The sequence below is a fragment of the Acanthopagrus latus genome, chromosome 23 (assembly GCF_904848185.1).
Source record: "Acanthopagrus latus isolate v.2019 chromosome 23, fAcaLat1.1, whole genome shotgun sequence".
NCBI lineage: Eukaryota > Metazoa > Chordata > Actinopteri > Spariformes > Sparidae > Acanthopagrus > Acanthopagrus latus.
In genome coordinates, this window is record NC_051061.1 from 22,834,472 (window position 1) to 22,855,831 (window position 21,360).

The window sequence follows — 21,360 nt, forward strand, 5'->3', positions numbered from 1 at the left end:
TATTCAAGAGTTTCCTTCTTTCAGCGTAAAACAGATTTAATTCAAACATCGTTTTCATTATCAGTAAATCTGCTTGTTGTTTTCTCAATTAAGCAACTTCTTGTTTGGTTCATGAAATGTCAGAATAAAGAGACAAACTCATAAAACTTGATGTGACGTCTTCAGATTTCTCCTTTTTAAGATATTTAAAGATATATAAATAGTTTTTCCTTGAAATTGAATTACTTAATCGATCATCAGAAGTGTTAAAGAGAAAGAAAAGCCTTGAAATCTGTCACTTGAATATTTAAATATCTACTTTATCAATGAAAAACAAGCTTAATGTGAATATAGTTCATCCACAATAATAGCTGATCCTCCACACGTCATTATCAGACTTTAAATTCTTCACTTCATGATGTTTTGGTTTAATAAAACCTTTCTCTGAGCACTTTACCAACATTATCTATTATCCTGTTTTATTTGTTTCACTTTATATTAAAGAAAACATTTATTTAAGCCTGGTGTCCTGACGTGTCCTCCGGGCTGAAGTGAGGATTGATGCTGGATGTTTCCTCAGAGGCAGGATGTGTTCAGGGACACATGTTGGAAATTAAAAATGACGACCTCGAAGAGCTCCTTCTGTTTTATTCTTCTAGCTCAGCATCAAGTAAGTAAAATATCGAGGAACTTCTGGTTCTGGTCAACACTGTACAAATACTCATTAAACTATCCAACAGAATATTAAATGCATACCTGCTTTATACTTTTACTACGCTACATTTAAGAGGTTGTAAGTATTTATTTTGTAGCCGACATTTTAACTACAAGTAACTGAGAAATATCAGATCTGATCATCGATCAAGAAGAAGTACAGATGCATGTAAATAATCTACTTTTACTTGTACTTTTGATGCTAAAGTACCTTTAATGTCAGTTATTTTGAGATGTTTACTCAAGTACTACTCATATATTCATGAACAAAGTAATGTTTTAACATTTTATCTTAACTTTTACTCCAGTTTGACTTCCGGATATGTTTGAACAACACCGATGAAATGATCCAACTGTCTGGAAACAACTAGTTTTACTTTAATACTATAAGAACATTATGCCTGTATGTGGGACTCATTTTTAAAGTAAAAGATGATTTGGTGCCTCTCATCACTGCTTGTTGAGCTCCTGATTTTTGAGCTTTTCACTACATTTTCACAAAGCAAAGCAAAGCGTGGCAGAAAGTCACAGGTGTCTGTGTTTGACCGTGTGGAGGATGATTCTACAGGTGCATCGAGCTGTTTGGTCATCGATTCAACTTCTCGCCCTCCTGTGGCTGAACATGGCATGAGAATACGGAGCGATTGGCAGCGTGTCCTCATCAGAAACCCTCTCAGATCTCAGCTACGAGAGGACATAATGTTCCTGAACGCTCTCTCGGCTGCATGTGATGTTCATTACTGCTTCTGAAAGGGATTGACGACGTTCATGCTTCATGCACTTTTGACTCCGTGTGATCAGCGCTGCAGCCTTTGCGTCATCGGACTGGATCCATGCGTTTAACGTTTCATGGACCTGTTTGTGATAAAAGATGATTTTTGATCTGCGGGAGCTTAAAAAACACAGTTTCCAGTTGCTTAACGTGCTCTTGTCAGATATTTATGTAACAGGCGATCAACGTCAGCACAGTAGGAGCGAAATCTTTGATGAGCAAACACAGATTAAGGAATCAGCTTTTTCCAGAATCTTCCATCCATCCAGATTTCTTCAGAAAAACAAGCCTGTTTACTTGGTATTCATAGATGAGCCTCTGAGTCGGCTTCAGTATCTAATCGCACGGTGGGAGGATGAACGAGACGCTGACACATCGGCCATTCATGCAATTTCCCCGTCTTTTGCAATGTCTTGTGCGTCAGAGTGGCATCACAGTCCGGAGAGAAGCCAAACAAGCTGCCTGCAAAGAAGAAAAAAAGTCAAACTGGTGGTGATTTTATTTATTTTTTTCCCCCTCTCACACACATATGGACGTAATCATTGTCGACGCACGATGGGACCGACAGCAGGGTGTTAACGTTCCTTTTGTTCTGTTTGTTATTGCGTCCTGCCTCTTTTATTCCTCCCTCTTCTTCTGCTGTTGACCACAAACTTCAAACTGCAGAGAGGAGGATTCAGATGTGGCGCGGCAGTAAATTAAAGGATCAAATCAAACCGCAGCACGATTCCCCCAACTGCTGGTTTTCTGTCCCAAGATCTACATGCAAAACATCCTTTTGTGTTCGTACTAATGAAGCAAATGATAAAAACTCTCAGATGAGCTTCATGGTGGCCTCATACACTTCTCTGAATCCCTGACATTTTATTTTCATCGGTATTACACCCCTGGGTTTAATTAGGAAGTGACATGTCAGTGTAGGAACAATAGGAAAGGGACAAGAAAGCATCAAAGAATAAAAAAGCCCCTGCGCCAAAGCAATTTATTGGAAAGTCGATGTGATGTCTCAGCAGTTTACGAGCACGCAGATCGTTGGGTGTGAACGCTCGAAAACTTCTCTAATCAGTTAAATAAACCGATGATGTCATGTGAAATAAAAGCCGGGTGTTTTCTTGCTTTCTGGATGGAAAATTCTTATTTAATCAAAAGAAAAAGTCAGTTCAATAAGAAGTGTGGGTTGAGCGAATACACAAGCTGACTGATGATTGATCACTGCGACGGGACATCAGGGTTGCATTTGGGTTTCAAGTTTATTTTCCAACTCCTGAGGGGAGACGCTCGCTAGAGGTTTGGGTTTTTACAGCTCGATTGGTAGAAAACATCAAGACCAACAGCTGTAAATCCAAAGCAGTGAGCTAAAGTGTTTGTCTGTAGCTGCAGAGTTGTTGCTTTTGAAACAACGAGCATTTTATCATCAAGCAACTGAAATATTGAGATTTATCAAGATGATTTTTGGAATATTTACGAAAGTCAGGACACAAAAGCTTTCATGGCGAGTTAGCTTCTCGTGTTTTTTGAGCTTTGAGTCCATGTGAAGCTTTGAAGGAGAAAGTTTTTTTATGTAGCCTCTCGTACTGGAGATGACACCGCTGCTCTGTTGCTGCGGGATTTTACAGTGAAACAGGGAGGAACTGTTCAGGAAGAGCTTTCTCTTTATTATGTGGTGGAATGAGGGCGAACCGAGCCGGCGGCACCTCTGGGGACTGTGGGCAGCCAACACTTCAGACACTCCAAGAACCGCTGGCAGCACATGAAAGAGTCAAAGAGAGAGCATATCGTGCAGTCAGTGACCGCCACTGTCACACTGTAATATATTGCCGGCTCTCATTATGTTCAGCGGAGAGGTTTGGCACTCTGACATGAACGCCCTGTGGAAAAGGTGTGTCGAAAAAAAGCCAACGATCCACAATGGACTTTGAGACCTGAGGAAGATCAGGTCCTCGGATGATGGAGGAAGATTTCTTTGTATATGAGTTGGCTGAAGTCTTCGGTACGCTTTAAACAAACTAGGTTGGATGTAAACTGAAATGTCTTCACTCACCTCATTATCCGTCGCTGTGGTTTCCCTCAAATTAAAAACCCGGCGATCACGGAGCAGACACACCTCGCTGGGGCAGGAAGGAGCTGAGCTGCTGCGTGAGACCGAGAGGTGTTTCATAGACACGGCTTGGCTCACCTTTACGTCCACATCTGACTCTGGTGTTCAACTTCCTTCCAGCGGGGCGGCGTCCTCTCCAGCAGCAGAGACACCCGCAACCCGTTCACGAATACACCGTCCAGCATCTGTCCACCATCCGTCCACATCTCAACAGCAACCGGACGACATTCCTGGTCTGCAGAGGATGAATCCTTATGACTTGTGAAAAGAGCTTTACGTCGGGCCATCCGTCTGTGCAAGCAGCTTATTACAACCCACAATTCGGGTTCACAGTTTGGCTGCAGCCTCCAGCAGCAGTAAGTGATTTAAGTTGGGTAACGTAATGTTTGTATTTAACCCCAAAGCAGGATCTTTTCCTGAACCTAATGAAGTAGTTTTGGTGGCTGAACTAAACCAAACTGAAACCATTTCACAACGTTAAGTTCAGGAACCACTACGGTCCATTACACCTGTCATTAGTCCTCTCCAAAGGTCACATACAGTAAGCTAAAGATCATACATGTTGTTTTGGGGGTTCATTTGTAAGAGAGAGAGACTGAGACTGAGACTGTCGGCCTAAAATATCCTGAGTTTGGATTCAGTCTTCCATCTTCTCCTCCTGACACCCGGACGGTTTATCTTTGCTCTCAGAATACAGAGCGTGAACTCAGTTTTGGCCTTTTTCTTGGAACAGATCTTATCCACACAGTATTTGTTCCTCCTCCAGCCACAGAGCCCTGCAGAGTAATGTTAACAATCAGACGACCTGGTCCAGGTCAAGTACAACAAGCCTCTGAAAACATTCATCTCCCCCCGTCCTTTTGTTCCAGGTTGTTCCAGAAAATGACCGAATGTCGCTGCAGTCCGGTCAGCTGGTCGGGGGGAGCTGTCAGGTCGCTGTTCATGCTCCGACTGCACAGCTGTCTTATTGAACCGGACCAGGATCCCTGTAACGCTCACCTCATTACGTTTAATTTTGTCGGATTTGAACAATGTGCAATCGGTGAGGTTGAAGTCTGGAATTTGAGACTTGAGCTCGTTCTGTGTTTGGCTTCTCTTTTTTGTTTAAGGAGGTGGAAAGTAAATGTGTCGTAACCAAAGTGCTGTACTTACCAGTAAGAACAGAATTGAGGTTCTGGCACTTTCCATTTCCTCTTCTGTGTTTCAGGGGGAATTATTGGACTAATCCACTACATTGACCTGAAGGCTGGAGCGTAATTAAATCTGCTTTGTGAATTTAGAGTCGGATTTTATTCTTCCTTCCTTCTGGCCACTTTAATTTCTTCATTTCTCTCTGAAGTTCTACTCTTTTCTTTCCTCCCTCTGGCCTCTTCATTTATTATACATGTATTCATTATTCTTTTCCTTCTTTATTTCTCCTCTTCCTTGATTTATTTCGTTCTGTCTTTGTTTCCTTCCTTTCATTCAGACCTCCTCTTTTCCTCCTTTATTTCCTTTCTGTCTTACTTGATTGCTTTGTTTTCCCTCTCTGCCGGCCCCTGATTTATTTCTTTAAAACTCCAGTTGGGAAGATTGTAGAAACCTGCAGGAGCAAGCAAGTATCCAACCTAAAACCCCAAAGCACCCAGATGCTACAGTCACCAAGCTCTCTTACATTTTTTGGACGAATCAATACATAGATAACTGTGTTAAACGGCACAATCATGTAAACACAAGAAAAATAGTCCTGAATGTACCTCAATCTGAAAAGGCTACGCCGTGCAACACTTATTCATTACACCAGACATACACCTGTGTGCTTTGTGCTAATGTTAGCTGCTAAACAAGTCTGTAATCTCATAAGTGTCTCTGTAATTTGCCTCAGAGGCTGTGTGCTTTGTGCTAATGTTAGCTGCTAAACAAGTCTGTAATCTCATAAGTGTCTCTGTAATTTGCCTCAGAGGCTGTGTGCTTTGTGCTAATGTTGGCCACTGAACAGGTCTATAACCTCATCCGGGGTCCTGTTCTCTGGCAGAGAGGTTGTGTGCTTTGTGCTAACATTAGCCGCCAAATGAGTCTGTTCTTCAGCTCAGTTTGAACACAGCACGTCATTGGCATTGCTAACCATAACTTACGACCTCATGTATCGCTTAAGATAAGGAGCGTAGACATGGCTACCACTGTCAAGCTAACATGTTAGCATTGAGAAATTGTGGCTGCACTTTCTCTGCCTTTTTTGTGTCAGCAGCCATAAATGCTTGATTTTTGTATTTCTTTTATGAGTCAGAGCATTTGATTCATTGATTGCTGGCTGGATGTTAAGAGATTTTCTACAAATATAACAAAAAACGCTTCAAGAAAGCCTTGCTCGTCTTCCTCGCTTTGTCCTATTTCAGTTTCATCCATATCTCCCTCCATTATCACATTTCTAAACCTGGAAAATAAATTGATACCAAGATACTAACAGACTATTTTACTCTCCTTGTTGTGACGTAACTAATTCCACTAGCAGGATTCGAGTCATTCCTGTTTATTGATAAACTAACCCGTCAGCGTGGCACAGAGTGGAATGACAACCACGCCAGGCACAAAGTGACCAACACAGTCCCTGCATGAGGTGCCAGCAGTGTGTAAAGAGGCTGAAGGTGTACAGCACCTGTCAAACCTCATATCAAGTCACCCGTTTTTCCAGCCTCAGTCTGCCTTCCTCTAACCTGTCGAGCGGTGCAGGGGACGCCTCGCTGTGTCATGTGTCCCATAAATGTGTCACCGATCTGGTCTCAGAGTCCGTTCAGCGCTGGGTAGTGTGTGTGGCGGTGATCTCCCAAAAGTGACAAAGTGTGTTGGAGGTTCTCCTCTGACGCAAGAAAACCATTTAGTTGTAGTGTCTGGTGTCACGGGGACGCATAGCAACGCAAATGCTGCCTATAAATACACTTCCACGTCCAGGCTATTTTAGACCCGACCGGGTCAAACAGGAGAGTTCAACTTCCTTTTACCGCAGGGAATTTATATCCCCGAGATGTCTGGAGGAGCCGGCAGAGAAATGAGCTGATGATTATTTGGATGATACAGTATATTAACTCAATTAACACAGTCACAACATCTGTGATGAGGCCAGACTGGAAAAATAAACAGACTAGAAATAGACGATTAAAGGGTCAGTTCGCTAAAACGAGATGATCACTGATGTCCAGGGGTGTTTAGGGTTGATTCTTGACTCCTCTGAACTTTGTCTTGCTGGAGCTTTCTGCAGCATCTCTTGGCCTTCATCAGTGGATGTTGTTATCATGACTTCAATGTGGAATTTCGAAATGTTTCTCCTTCCTCTCCAGAGTTTTTTGAATCCAGCTCTGTGAATTTAGGGTTTTTATGTCGACCAACCAGTGTTTGCTGGGACAGTGGACAGATGAACCAAGACCGCTTCGGTGGGTTTAATTTCATTTCCGTCGAACTCGTGCTTTACCAAGATAAAATGACTGTTTCTGTAAATGGAGCCTGGTGGATTTGGTGGGAGCAACACAACAGCTGTTTGTGGTTAAAACCAAAAGGATTATACTCAGTCTGAGCCTGTTAGGGCCAAAAAGAGGCACTTTCAGTGGACGTGATTCGACAGGCCAAGTTGCCCTCGAGGATTACGTTGCAGGCTGGTGGCTGAGGCGATCAAATGGAACCAGTTTCCAAAACAAACACAAGCACGTAAACAGAGGGCCCAGGTTTAAAAATACCTGAAGGACCCTTTGAGTTTATTCCATGTTGTGTGTCACAGTGGAGGCCACAGCCGGAGCATCCAGGATGCCTCCCAACGACCCGACAACTTCACGACATAACTTGGATGAGCTGATCTGACAGAGTGACCATTAAAAAAAAAAAAGCATTTTGTTAAATCTGGGCATTATGGGATCAATGATTCTGGCGAGAGATGTTTGTATAGACTTTTTAAATGTTGTTTTCAATGGATATATTAAATTTACCTCCATTGTGTCACAGATTTTGTAACACTGGAGTGAGATGACTTTTTATTTAATTGAGATATGTTTTAATATTTCCAAAGCTTATTATTTTAACTGACATGACAATCCAAAGCTTTTTTTTTTCTCCCCCTACCTTACTCAGTTTGATTATTTGAGGTAATCAACAGAAGGCAGTCTGTTTGTGTGTGAAGCCTCCGGCACACCCACGTACGTCGGGACAGAGAGAGAGAGAGACATTTCCTTCAATTCAGCACGAAAAAGCAAAGAGCTGAATGTTAATATAACTCATCACTCGTCCGACTCATAAACCGTCTCCAAGAAACAAAAACAGTGACGTCAGCTCATCAAGAGTTCCTGCAAACATTCAAATCCTGACCTGTGTGTAATCAAAAACAGCTGTTTGTCCACCTGACAAGTTTATTTTAAGAGCGTTAACTTTATTATTATCACTTTTTAATAAAAAGAAGAGTTAAATATTTGGGGGAAATTAGCTTGTTTGCTTTTATTCCCAGAGCAAAATCACAACACTGATGTTAATCTGTTGTGTAAAGAGTCAGTACATGCTTAGCTTAGCATAGCACAGCATATCATAAATACTGGAGGCAAGATGAAGCAGCTAGCCTGGAAAAAATACTCCTTCTATTGCCTCTGCAGAGCTCAGTAATACCATTTTTACCCCAAATTATAGCATTCATGGTTTTTTTTAACCCACAAAAAATGTTGATCGCCTCCTTTCCCAGCGCTAGAAGGAGATTTTGCCTTGCTGTTGGTTTCTGGTTGAATCTCACTCATGCCACAAACAAAACAGAAATCAGGGAACAGTAGAAAGCAAAAATATTTAGATGTCAATGTCCAGATTTTCCACTGGCTCCACTGGTTTCAAACAGTAGTCCAACTGTATATAAGCTTATGAGAAAATGACCGTACTTTATTTATTTCCTCTCTAAACAGTTTCCCAATGAGTTTATGGTGTCAGTCTTCTAGTCTTAAGTCTTCGTCAACACAGCATGACATTCATTTTGTGAATTCTGGGCTCATTTAGAGTGAAATAGACAATAAAGCAGGGTATTCTTTGGGGGCGTGGCTACCTTGTGATTGACAAGTCGCTGCCACGGTGTGTCCTCAAACAAATGAGATGAAATGTGTTAGTTAGCTTCAGAGGTGATGCTAGGTGTGCTGCTTTTTAACTTATAAGCTAGCTGCCTTCTACTGTTTCCAGTCTTTATGCTAAGCTAGGCTAACCTTGTCCCCAGACATGACAACTTTAGCATCCGTCCCAACAATCCTCGATCAATCTGGTCTTAATAAACACTGAAACTCGCTCTTCACAGATTACAACTTTTGTATTAACGAGTTTATTAAAGCTCATGACGTCATGTTGACAGTTAATACATGCAAATGATTACATGAAAACAAAACCTATGCTACATTTAATATCAATTTACAGTATTACTTGATTATTTGAAGTTCAAAATGACTGAGAATTCTGAACGTGTCGCTTATTGTTAATAGATGTTGTTTAATGTTGAATAATGATGATTATTACGGATCAAAGTGCTTAAAAGAGAAAATATATGTACGGTTAAATATTCTCTCTGTGTATAACATCACGTGCCTTCTGATCTGAACAGGATATACAGTCAGATTTTAAACACAGTCCTCATCAAGTACCATCCATAACAGGCGATCCATAATCCCTCCCTGTGAGATGAACACTTTATAAACACATGTGTCCGAGTTAAAACATAGTAAACGAGGCATGAATCATTGTCCTGGATGTTTTCCCTCTCCTTTTCCTGCGCTCTTTCATACCACAATCCCTCCCACAACAATCAAAGCCGCCACATCCAACGGGCGGATTAATGGGAGACTTCCTCTACATCGCTTCGCACAGTGGTAATTCATCTTAATTGTGATACATTCCTGTTGGCCGCGTTCCCAGCTCGCCAGATGCTCCGCGTCTGTTTGACAAATAAATCCCCGACAATGTCTTCAAAGCTTACAGTTCTGGGTCTGCGGTCGAAAGCTTTTACAGGTCGGGGATCCAAATGCTGGACAACATCTGTCCACAGCTGGTTTCTCCGACGACTCAGAGAACCAGGATGTGTGTCGACCGGCTTGTTCATGTGAAAATACTCCTCTGGTTCGCGACCAGGGCCGTTTGGCTCTCCCGCCGCCGCTCCTTCTTCCTCTCCAGCCTCATCTTCCAGCAGACGGCGCTGGACGCGAGGAGCACCAGTCCGGCCGAGAGCAGCACCAGGCCGAAGTAAGAGATGGTGGACCCGTGTGAGTTGAAGCTGTAAGCGACGGCGGTGACCACGATGCCTGCGATGAGGACCACCACGCCAAACGGGATGGTGCAGCGGTAGCAGGACAGCTCGGCCCCGCCGGTGGCCGCGGTCAGCTGGACCTCATTGACCAGGGGGATGTTCACGGTCGTCACGGGTGTTGCGGGACGCTCGTTGTTGTTGTTGACCTTCTCTGAGGTCGCTGGCGTTCTCATGGCGTCCTTATTAGCTTCTTCTGGCATCGCAGGATCAAGGAGCCTTCTGGTGACCAACCACAGATGGTTCCTCCTCGCTGTTACCAGGTTTCCTCACTAGGGTCTCCCGGTCTGTGGAGGAAGAAACCACTCAGTAAAGGAAAAGTTCACACAAAAATGAAAATGTAGGCTGTTTCGCATCTCTAAGCACTCAACAAACTTTGCAAAACTCTGCCACAAAAACTTGCCTTCTTGTAAATTCAACATTAAGTGCATTACATTTATAGATGATCAAAAGTAAACAGAAACCGATACGGGCTGCTTCTTTGACACCCGTGGAAACAGTCACCAGACTCCCTTAGAAAATCACTCAATTTTGAGAGTTGTGTAATTAAGGGAAACTTTAGAAACTCAATGAAATGCCGTCAATAACAAATTCTTAACTAACTGGTCCTTCTTGTTAATTCGGCAAACATCACACATGAAAATTATTTTTTTCTTTAGGCGTCTCAGGCGTAGAATGCATAGTCTTTTCTCAGATGCGATGAGTTAACATAAGAATATTGGATTAAGCTTGACTGAATTAAAGGGGACTGTTGTGCCTTGGCGGAGGTATGCGCTCTACTCAGTCCTGTCGGTCCAACTTCCCCCTGACTTTCCATCAGTTTTCATGTTTTAAGTGGAGTCAGCAGTGAAAGAGCAGACGTGTTGCTCAACACTGGAAAGACAAAGAGACCCCCGCAGATGCTTTTTCTGAGAATTCAACACCACATTTCACAACTCTGCCTGGGTTCCTCTGAGCAGCCACCCTGCTGCTGCTTTAAACTAACCTCTTTGCACAATCCGCCCGCCGCCTCCTGACCCAGTCAGGGGAGGTTGCCTGAATGACGCAGGACCTCTCAGCCCAGCACGAGCTGAGACATTCCCTGGAGAGCGCAGGATATGACATTACAAACTGCTCCGTGAAATGCGAGGAGCTTCGAAATCACAAGCAATTTCACAAGCACTCATTCCTCCCCCGTCCTCCTCCTCTCGACCTCGACGTCTGCAGGGAGGAAAAGCTGTGATTCAGACGATAAACGAGCAGGACGGTGTCACTTTCACTCTGCATCAGTGTCGCAGTCTCAACACGTGTTGCTGAGTCGTTTTCATTGCATTAGAAGCATTTGTTTCAGTGGCTGCGTGCTGAGGTTTTGTCCTGTTTTCAGAGGAACATTTGGGACTTTCAGCAGCTTTAAAAATGACGCATGTTGGGTTTTTAAGTGGCTGATAACAGATTCCACATCAGGATTTTATTCCTGACAGAGTGAAATAATTAACTGGTTGATTGTTTTCTGAGAGCTGCAGCAATTTGCTGTATTTTGATCATCGATTAAATGCCATGTGTAACTTTTTACAACAATAAACATCTAAATTCTCTGATTTCAGCATCTTAAATGTGAATATTTTACGGTTTAGTTACTCCTCAGAGACAGAAAGCTGAACATCTTTGGCCTTCGCAATCAAAAAAGTAAAATAATCGTTAGTCGCAGCCCGTCACATGTGAGGGTTTTCTGCTTTTCTTTGTCCTTAAAGATTGCAAAGTGAATCTTGAATAAAACAAGACAGATTATTTTGCTGCAGGGAATTTATACGGTGCATTTTACAATATTTTATTGCAGAAACTAATCAATCAAGAATATAATTTACAGATTAATCGATAAGGAAAACATGTGTTGTGCCTGAACGCAGACAGCAGTAGAAAAAGAAGAATCTTTGCTCGACACACTCAACTTTTTAGAGAATTTTGTCTCTTCAGACTCTTAAACGTAAAGCGAAAAACAATGTTACAATCCATCACAGACACATGAAAAATCAACGTATTGATTAATGATTAAATTGTTTAGTCAGAAAAGTATCCAGAGCCCAAAATGACATCTTCAAATAGCTTCTTATAAACCAACCAACCGTCCAAAACTCTTCATTAAACGACAGGAAAACAGCAAATCTTTGTATTTGAGAAGCTGGAATCTGTAACATTTGACGCTTGAAAGGATAAAAAAAAAAAAATTATTCAAAATGTTTGGCAGCTAATTTTCTTTCACTTAACAAATCAGTTAAGGATGTAAAACCCCCCAAAAAACAGATTTTAAAGGTCTGCAGTGTTTATCAGAAGATCTTTGTTTTAGTTAAACAGCCACTTCCTCTGATATCAGTGGAATAAACAAGAAAACTCAAACTGCGTTCACTTGGAAGTTCAGTGGAATGTGTCTGTGAATACTTAAAGAAAAAGAAAAATGTGTTTTACACCATCTCTAACAGACTTTATCTTTGTTTAAGCTGCTGCAAATTAATAAAATAAAAATTAAAAAATACTCCTAATTTCCAGAAAATGAATCTGCACCATCTGCATGTGTTTAACTGTATATGGAGTCACAGTTACATTAATTAGCTGTAAATTAAACTTCATGCAGCAGTTGTCAGAGTGGAGGATCTGCTCCGTGCACACATGCAGACGCAGGAGAGTTGAGTTACCTCACAGACGTTTTCCATGTCGCTCCGCAGCCTCCTCACAGCTCCTCGGTCCAACTCCTCTCATGAAATATTCACTCACATTCATCTGCTGGAAAGGGCGAAGAAGTGTTGTTGTTGTTGTTGTTGTTGTGCTGAAGACGACAACAAACAAACAGATAAACAGACAGACAGCCGGACTGGAATCTGACTCCCATTCATGAGGACCGTCCCCCCTGTGAAGTCCTCAGGTTCGGAGCTGCTGTCCGACTGCCATCCCCATTCACACCAACTATTTCAAGTATCGATGACGGGACCGTGAAGCTACACGCAGTCAGGGGAAGTGTGATTTCCGGTGTATTTCAAAATAAATCTCCCATCAGAAACCCAGAGTTTGTTGCATCTGCTGACAAGGCATTGGATGCTTTTATTGTGTAAACAGCCAGTTTGTTTCCGGTTAGATGGCTTGACGCTGAAGCTCAAAATGTTCAAAAAGTACAAACTGTAATCATGATGAGTGTAAATTAAATGTTTACATTATAGACGTCGGTTCAAGTGTTAATGTATGTTAAGTTATATTGTGTTGTGTTGTGCTGAGTTGTGTTATGATATGTTATGTTTAACTTTGTTGTGTTATTTTGTTTTACGTCATGTTTTTTGTTATATTATAGTGTGTTGTATTTTGTTGTGTTGTAATTTATATTATGTATATTATGCTGCATTGTGTTATGAAGTGTTATTATTAGTTATATCATGTTATATTATTTTATGTTGTGTTTTGTTATATTATGTACAACTTTGTTAGTTTTGGTCTCTTCATGTTATATTCTGTTGTATTTTGTTGTGTTATGTTGTTATATTATTTTATGGTGTTTTATCTTGTGTTTTGTGATGTTGTGTTATATTATGTTACATTTAACTTTGTTGTGTTAGTTGTTTCCTTTGTTATGTTTTGTTATATTATGCCATATTGTCTTACGTGATACTATGTTATGTTATGCTATATTATGTTATATTGTGTTATTTATTGTTATATTTTGTCATATTATATTGTGTTATGTTGTTTGTTGTGTTTGCCTCTAAATAAACAACAACAACAACAAAAATATTATAGTATTTATTTATATATCACCTTTCTGAACAAGTAAAATAAAGTAGAATGTCAGGAATAAAGTAAAAATACAATACAAATAGGAACATTAAAATAACATAAGCAATAAGCATAAAACTGGAGTTGCATCTAAACTGTAAAATAAAAACAACCATGAACATGATGAGCTTCTCCTGCAGGTGACTGATGGCACTCTGTGATTCTTTAGAGATGGATAAATTCAGCTAACAGCTGACAGCTGAACATTATTGTCCTGGATATTAAAAACACGTTTGCGGTGATTTGAAAAGCAGATGAGAAACAGAAATCCCAGCTCACATTTGTTAGTGTGAGATAATCAGTGTTACGTAACAGAGAGACAATCCCTGAGCAGAAGGGACAGATACCTTACTGTGTAAATGTATGGACAGTGTGAACAACAGGTGTTAGACTGTGAATCGATGGCTGCTGTGGGACGTTTACGTAACCATGACAATAACAGTGATCCCCGAGAGAGTCTCACATAGTGTTAGGTCAGCGTTTAAATCCAGAGAGAAGCCAAATAATCAGCTGTGGAACAAGTTTGATGAAAGACAGTTTCTCTTAATTTGTTAAACATGTTTCTTAGAAGACTCAAGTTTCCATTTTTTTTTACATTTCTCCCTCATTGACGTTGGATATTCAGGTTAAAGTAGGAGAAAATCTCATGAGCATTTCAAACTCTCTGCTTCCCCTAATTTCGTATCACCTTCCTCCAATTAATTCAGTAATAAAGTCATAAAAACATATTAACAAACACAAAATGTATGGTGACACTACTGTAAAATATGATTCCTTGCCACAGTTTGAGCACCTCGGGGCTGAATCCCCTGCAAATTAGAGTGTATGTCTCTTATTGTGAAAGCCTGAAGTGGAGTGAAATTCAGATTTTTAAAGAATAAAATCTTGTAGCAGATCATCAGAAGTGGAGGGAGTATATCAACTCTTTACTTAATTAAATGAACAAGACCATCCTGTAAAAATAAACCTTTACTTAAATACAGTCCAGTATAAAAATACAATACAATGAACGTAAAACAATCACATTAAGTGAGTAGTTATAACTACACAAATATAAATGCAGTCGAGCTGAAGTTATACTTAAATAAAGACAATCATACTCCAAACTGTACTGCAACCTAAACTACCTGGCTAAATATAACACAACTTCCCTTGTTGTGCACACCTCAATCAATAACCCTTTTATTGTGAAAGGTGAGAGCGGAAGCCGTGTGTGTCGCCGCGGTGCTGCTGCAGCAGAGGAGCCGTCATGTCGCTGCAGTTCACAGATGAAGAGTTCCAGGAGGCGTGGAGGGAGCTGGACGAGCCGCAGCTGGAGGGAGGATGGGAGCTCTTCACCGAGACGATGGGAGTGAAAATCTACCGGCTCTTGGACAAGGTAGGAAAAATAAATCAAAGTGCTGCTTTTTACAACCGGAAGGACGGTTCTGCCTTAATCAGTCAGAATCCGACTGAGGTTCCGCTCCTGCGCTTGTAGCGTCGTTACGATCATTGATTATCTCTGTGAAAACTGATGTGAGATAATTATATGTAATGTAATTAACGTATTATAAACATTAGAAGATACATCAGCTGTGTTGTCCTAGCGGCCGACAGTGGAAATACCCGGAAATTAAGCGAGAGCTGTTGGGACAGAAACCTCCTGCCAAACTCCATCTGCAAATCTGTCATTTTAAAATTGCTTACATTTTGGGCCAGGCTGTCCACCTGATCTAACCTATATCAATACATTAGTTAAATCAGAATGATCCACTCTTAAATTCGGCGTACATCTCACATATTAATGAAGTACTTTTTAATTCATTTTGACCAAAAGAAACATAAAATAAGCAAGTGAAAGTACACACAATTAAATTGTATTCCAAAAAGTAACGTATGCAAGAGGTAAACAAAGCGAGTGCGTGAATAATCTCAATCGTTCAGAGTTATTCAGGTGTGTTGTTCACTGCTACAGGGGAAAACAAGGCATCCTTAAATGTGTGTTTTTGTGAATGGAGTTTGGTGTGGATTTACTTTTCCTCTCAGGTAGGCATACATTCGGCCACAAAATCAGTTATTCTGAACGCAGTGTGCCTCGTTTATTTACATTTCAATGTGATATAAGAGTCTCCACACATGTCTGAATAAAATCCAACCCACTTCCTCATTCCAGCTGCAGGCAGACCGGCTCTAATCACAGTTGTGCTGTCTGGGATTAGTTACATACTGTGGGTGTGGCATGAAGTCTGCATTTGAAAGAGGGAAAATTCATGTGCTGTTTTTTTTTTTTTTCTTCAGGAAACTGGACTTTACGAGTACAAAGTCTTTGGTGTGCTCGACACCTGCACTCCAGAGCTGTGTGCAGATGTCTACATGGACTTGAAGTATCGCAAACACTGGGATTCATATGCAAAAGGTAAAAACTAAACTAAAGCTAAGGTTCACACGTTGTTCTCTCATCTCTCCTGATCCAGAATACATCTTCATATTCACATTAACCTTTTTTTTTTTAAATGTCACCCTCATCTTACCTTCATGCACCTCTACAGTAAGCTGCAGGTAACATGTTGTTTCTCTAGTCTATAGTCACATATTATATTGTAGAAAAAAAACAAAGATCCAGCTTCAGAATCACAAACGTTTTAGATGTAGCGTGTGTGGTTTTACTCATAGTTTAAGTAGTGTGTGTGTGTTTTTGGTTAAGTCTTATTGTCTGTGGTGGTAACGTACGTTAATGGTCAAGTTGTGTTTTAAATGTTTTCTTCAATCTGTTTGGCTCACAGGTATTTTAAAAGGAACAACATTAGTCTTTTGGGGGCCTTTAGTTAAAATTCTGTTCTAATAAACTGGTTACAGGTAGTTTTTCAAATGTACACCTTGAACTTTATTAAAGACCGTTTCCAATTTCCTTTTTAAATGATCTAGGGCTGGGTGATACGACCTTAGAATAACATTGTGATAATATTGTGTTTAAGTGGAGTTTCAATAAGGTTTCTCTTGATCAAGAGAAACTTTATTGAAACAACATTAGCCCACTGGGAGGCCACAGTTATTTAAACCTTTAAAAATACATTTTCGTCCTATTTTCTTTCTATTTCTTTGGTCAAACTTCATTAATTATCTTTATTAAAGACAATTCCAGTGTCCTTACCATATTTCCTTACCATAGAAACAAGGACTGGGTGATACGACCTTAAAATACATTTGTGATATTTTGAAGCTTTTGGCTTGAATATCACAATATTTTTGTAACCAAACATTGTTAGAAATATGGCCACGATATTGTGTCGTACTCATGCAAACAATTTGATAAATTAGGAATAATTATCTCATGTATGAGAACAAGTAGAACAGTAAAGAAAATGACATCACTTTACTGTAATTCAGCGCTTAAAAACCAGGAAAAAGTAATTTACAAATATCACAGTTACCTTATAACATCCATGTGTTGCCCATCATTTTTAAATGTATTGTGCGTCTCGTGTTCATCCACCTGCAGCTGATGTTTTTCTTTTTAATGTTTAAGTTATTTGTTTTACTCAGAGCTCTATGAGAAGGACTTCGACGGACAGCATGCAATCTACTGGGAAGTAAAATACCCTTTCCCGCTGTCAAACAGAGACGTATCCTTCTAACACAACGAGTCAAACACGTCAACACTCAAAGTTTATTTCCCTTCAGGGTGTATCGGAGAGCGTTTTCTTTTTTTTTTTTCCCTGACAGCTGTAACTCTCAGTACGTGTATGTGAGGGAGAGGAAAGACCTGGACGTGGACGGCAGGAAGATCTGGGTGATCCTGGCCAGAAGTTCTCCGGAGACGGCGTGTGCAGAGAAGAGCGGAGTGCTGCGGGTCAAAGACTACAAGCAGAGCGTCGCCCTGGAGAGCGATGGAGGCTGTGGAACCAGAGGTAGCTCATGATGAGGGGATATGATGATACGCTATCCAATCTGAGTGAAAGTCGAGCATAAACATTTACAGAAATTATGTGAATGCACACTAACACGGGGAAACATCTGGAGGGCTGTTTGGCTCAGAAACCAGCTCACACCAAACTCCATTTACAAATCAGGCGATTTAATTCAGCCTCTCCCTTGGGCACAGTTATATATCTCTTTAAAGGTGGTTGAAAACATTTATGAAATCTGAGAGATCCACTCTTCAACTCGGCTTACTGTACATCCCACACATCAAGCCAGGGGTTTGTAATTCATTTTAATTAAAAGGTGATTATTTTTGGTTGGCGCGCCACTGCTAAAGAAAAACAAGGCCCTTAAATCAATGTTTTTATGAATGGAGTTTGGTGTGACTTTCATCTTGTATTAGTATCATCTGTACTTTCACTTCAGGTAGATATATCAACGTTTGTTACCATTTAAGTGTGAGAGAAGCATTAACACAATGTTATTATAGTGTCATCATCGTCCAGACCTTTGTTCTGGTTCTGGACGGCTGTTTTGGACACTTGACACAGTTTTCAAATGTCATCTTGAGCTCTGGAAACATGTAAAAAAAATTACATTTCAGACTGTTTGTTTTTAAGTTTTCTCTGGTTTCTTTCTTTCAGTTTTCCTGAATTACTTCGACAACCCTGGTGGCATGATTCCTACCTGGCTGGTGAACTGGGCAGCTAAGGTGAGTGCATGCAAACAATAAGAGCATGAAATATTTAACGTCTTAAACCTGAATAATAATCCATTAAGCAGATTAAGAGGCAGTGGCCTCACTTAACGGTTAAACTTGGAAGAATAGTAACATGTAAGTAACATAACAGAATTGAATCGAGGTGTTATTTAAATGTAAAAGAAGCAGATTTAAGGTGATTTTATTCTCATGTTTTAGAAGTAAATTAATAATATAGTTAGCAGCAAATCTCCCTTTTAGCTTGTGCAGGATTTACAGTGGAGAGAACTGAGTTTAGTTTGTGTAAAGCAGCTTCATCTGGAGACATTTCCCAACGAGGAAGGGGGATTTATGTGATTTGAACGGCTGCCTGCGGGGATTACACTCTCCTCAGCTGCACAAGGAAAAAAACAGCACAGGGTAGAAAACACTGAGGAGGTGGTTGTGTATTGATACGTGACATATGTGAGTCTTATACTGTATGAAAACAGTTACACTTCTTCTTCCTTGTTCTTTTTTCTTCAACAAAAAATGGTGCACCACTTTCGTCTCGGGTCCATGTTGGTTTAGTTCGATGATCATCCATGTTTGAGATTTTAGGAAATTTCCAGCCTCGTTTGTGGCGACGAAACCGGATATTTTTCTACCAAACGTCGGGAAAATTTCCAGCTGTGTTGGCGACAAAAACAATGTACTTTTGACGAGACGTGGCGACAAAACTGGATGTTTTCTGATGAGATGTCGGAACATTTTCTCGCCTTGTTTGTGCCAAAAATATCAGTAATTTTTTAAGCAATAAGACCACAAACACAGCATTTAAAATTTAACCTAGTGAAATATAAAGTTGGAACATATCTGTGGTGGCAGAAATGTAATTTATTCTTACAATGAGGTTGTTACTGACGTTTGTAGGACACAAAAAAGCCTTTTCAGTGAAAGATTAAAAGCCTAAAAAGTGAAAGTGAGACGCCGGTAAGATTTATATGAACTTAACTTTCATTCACAAGTGAAAGTCGAGAAGAAACCGTCCTCTAAACGTGCACATGTTCGTTGTTAACCTACTTCAACGGATCTGTGATGAGGCCTTTTAAAGAGAGCGTTTTAAAGGGTTCACTCTCGGGCCTCGGCTCCGTCTCCTTCGCCTGTTTCATGCTTCTCCATCATTATCGTTAGCAGATGTGTTGCGGGGGATGATGTCAGCGGCTCCTCCCGGGTCGGGTCTTCCAGGCGCACATGTGTTTGGTGACGCTTTGCTGATGGACGCTCTTTGTGTGTTTGCTTCCCCGTGCAGAGTGGCGTCCCGGGGTTCCTGACAGACATGCAGAAGGCCTGCAGCAACTACGGCAGCTACTGCCAGAAGAAATGAAACTGACAGAACGGCGGCTCACGCACAAAAGGGCTCGGTTCTTAGTTTACTTATTTTAGTTTTGGAAGGTTTTTTGATGATTAAATTAGAGGTTTTTTTCCTGTGGGGGGGGGGCTGCTACTCGTCGCTGTAGCATGCTGTTTTCTCAGGCATGACGTGCATGACCAGCCGTCCTCAATAATCGGCTGCTGTTGGATCAGTTCTGTTCTGTACTGTAATAACTGAATACTGTGTCGTCTCTTCTGTGCAATCACTGTTCACTCCTCTTTCCTCCAGGGTTCAGGGGCGTCCGTAGAATATTATTTAAAGACTTGTTTAGAGTTTAAACATGATTCTCAGATGTATTGTGTTGCTACTTTGGGGCAAATGATTTCATCCCTTTATATTTGTGTTTAGAAACTGATTTATTCTGTGTTCAGTCACACTGGAATCTTTTTATCTTCATGTGTTATAACGAAGTAAAAATGACAAATCTTCTCTGTTTCCTGATGGGCGTCTCGTGATTATTATTATTTTTTTTTTCCCATGATGTCATTACTTATGCAACAGTAGTGTCATGACACTCTGTGCTGATTTATTATGGGTGCGTATGATCAAAGGTACGGGGATCTGAACTCATACTGCGCTGTGCTCCAGTTCATACAGGTGAATGTGGTTTTATCTGGTCATGACAACAACAAAAAAAAGCCTATTACTGTGTAATACTGCTGTGTTATTGAGATGAATAAAGTATTATCTGAAATTTGGAACTGAAAACTGTCTTATTTTCTCACATTGACACACTTCGGTGCCAGTTTGTTAGTCAGGAAGTTGAATTAAAACAAATTTAACTTGCTCGTTCCAGGTTGTGAAGCTGAATCACCACATGAACGTCTCACATTTTCCAACATAAAAATTACAGCAGACGACTGCTGCAATGATTCTTTTGCAATTCGTACGTGATCCTGCAACTTCATTTCAAAACAAATGCCTGAAAATGTCGCAACATGTGATGAAATTTGACATTTATGCCAAAACAATTATCAAAAAACAAAGTTTGCAAAACCCTGGAGGGGCTGAACAGAGTTCCAGTTGATCCATCTTGAAGGTCTGAAGGTCAAGATGTTTAGTTTTTGATTCAACTGTGTGATGATTTTGGAAGGAGCTGTTTCTGTGTTCTGCTTCTAACACAAATTAATAAAAAATACCTTGATGCTATTAAACTGCAGCATGTTAAACAATACGCGCCGTAACCATGAGGTTTTGTTGTCATCTGCCAGGTGTTTTACCTTGAATGCTTTGCAAACTAAACGAACTGACACGGTTTTGTTAAATCATACGAAAGTGTTCCTACAGATTTATAATAAATGCAGGTGTGTTTTCTGACTACTTGATAAACTTTATAAAGATTTTATAAAGCTAGTCAAAGAGTAAAGCGAGTTAATCCATGTCAAGTTTTAAAACAGAGGACTAAACTGCGTCCAGGTTAAAGAATATTTTCACATATCGCTGTAAATCAAGAGTTTTATTCTGACCAAACCAGGTAGCTGATTCATGTAACCATTGGCAGATTTAACAAGACGAGCTTGAGTGAAGTGTGTCTTAAATTCCTGTTTTTTTTTAATGGAGTCTGGTGGATTTAGCAAAAGCCATTTAGCTGCTTTTTCTGGTTGAATAAAAAGAGGTTTCATTCTTTTTTTTAAGCACAAAATCAGACGGAAAACTTTTTCATAGTGCTGTCAGACTCTTAGAATAACAATCTGATCTCTTTACCTGT

General features: G+C 40.4%; 2 protein-coding genes across 4 annotated transcripts; one reads left to right on the forward strand and one right to left on the reverse strand.

Moving 5' to 3' along the window:
* Positions 1–8,848: 8,848 nt before the first annotated feature.
* Positions 8,849–12,784, reverse strand: tmem100a (transmembrane protein 100a). Of its 2 annotated transcripts, none has more exons than XM_037090326.1 (2): positions 12,513–12,784; positions 8,849–10,130 (listed from the first exon to the last, which is right to left on the reverse strand). In XM_037090326.1, the coding sequence occupies exon 2, from the start codon at positions 10,044–10,046 to the stop codon at positions 9,639–9,641; it is 408 nt and encodes a 135-aa protein (XP_036946221.1). In that variant the 5' UTR covers positions 10,047–10,130; positions 12,513–12,784; the 3' UTR covers positions 8,849–9,638. The 2 variants fall into 2 exon arrangements, with proteins under 2 accessions (XP_036946221.1, XP_036946222.1); XM_037090327.1 differs by lacking the exon at positions 12,513–12,784 and adding an exon at positions 10,829–12,478.
* A 2,025-nt stretch (positions 12,785–14,809) lies between these two features.
* On the forward strand, positions 14,810–20,352 carry LOC119014713 (phosphatidylcholine transfer protein). Of its 2 annotated transcripts, none has more exons than XM_037090121.1 (6): positions 14,810–15,016; positions 15,916–16,033; positions 17,161–17,240; positions 17,354–17,525; positions 18,183–18,250; positions 19,530–20,352. In XM_037090121.1, exons 1-6 carry the CDS (start codon positions 14,888–14,890, stop codon positions 19,602–19,604), a joined length of 642 nt encoding a protein of 213 aa, XP_036946016.1. In that variant the 5' UTR covers positions 14,810–14,887; the 3' UTR covers positions 19,605–20,352. The 2 variants fall into 2 exon arrangements, with proteins under 2 accessions (XP_036946016.1, XP_036946017.1); XM_037090122.1 differs by having other exon boundaries at positions 14,844–15,016; positions 17,144–17,240.
* Positions 20,353–21,360: the final 1,008 nt, after the last annotated feature.

Coding starts and splice junctions, on each gene's coding strand:
- tmem100a (XM_037090326.1), bottom strand. CDS start 10,046: ATGCCAGAAGAAGCTAATAAGGACGCCATGAGAACGCCAGCGACCTCA.
- LOC119014713 (XM_037090121.1), top strand. CDS start 14,888: ATGTCGCTGCAGTTCACAGATGAAGAGTTCCAGGAGGCGTGGAGGGAG. Junction 15,017..15,915: donor TCTACCGGCTCTTGGACAAG/GTAGGAAAAATA, acceptor TTTTTTCTTCAG/GAAACTGGACTTTACGAGTA. Junction 16,034..17,160: donor CTGGGATTCATATGCAAAAG/GTAAAAACTAAA, acceptor TGTTTTACTCAG/AGCTCTATGAGAAGGACTTC.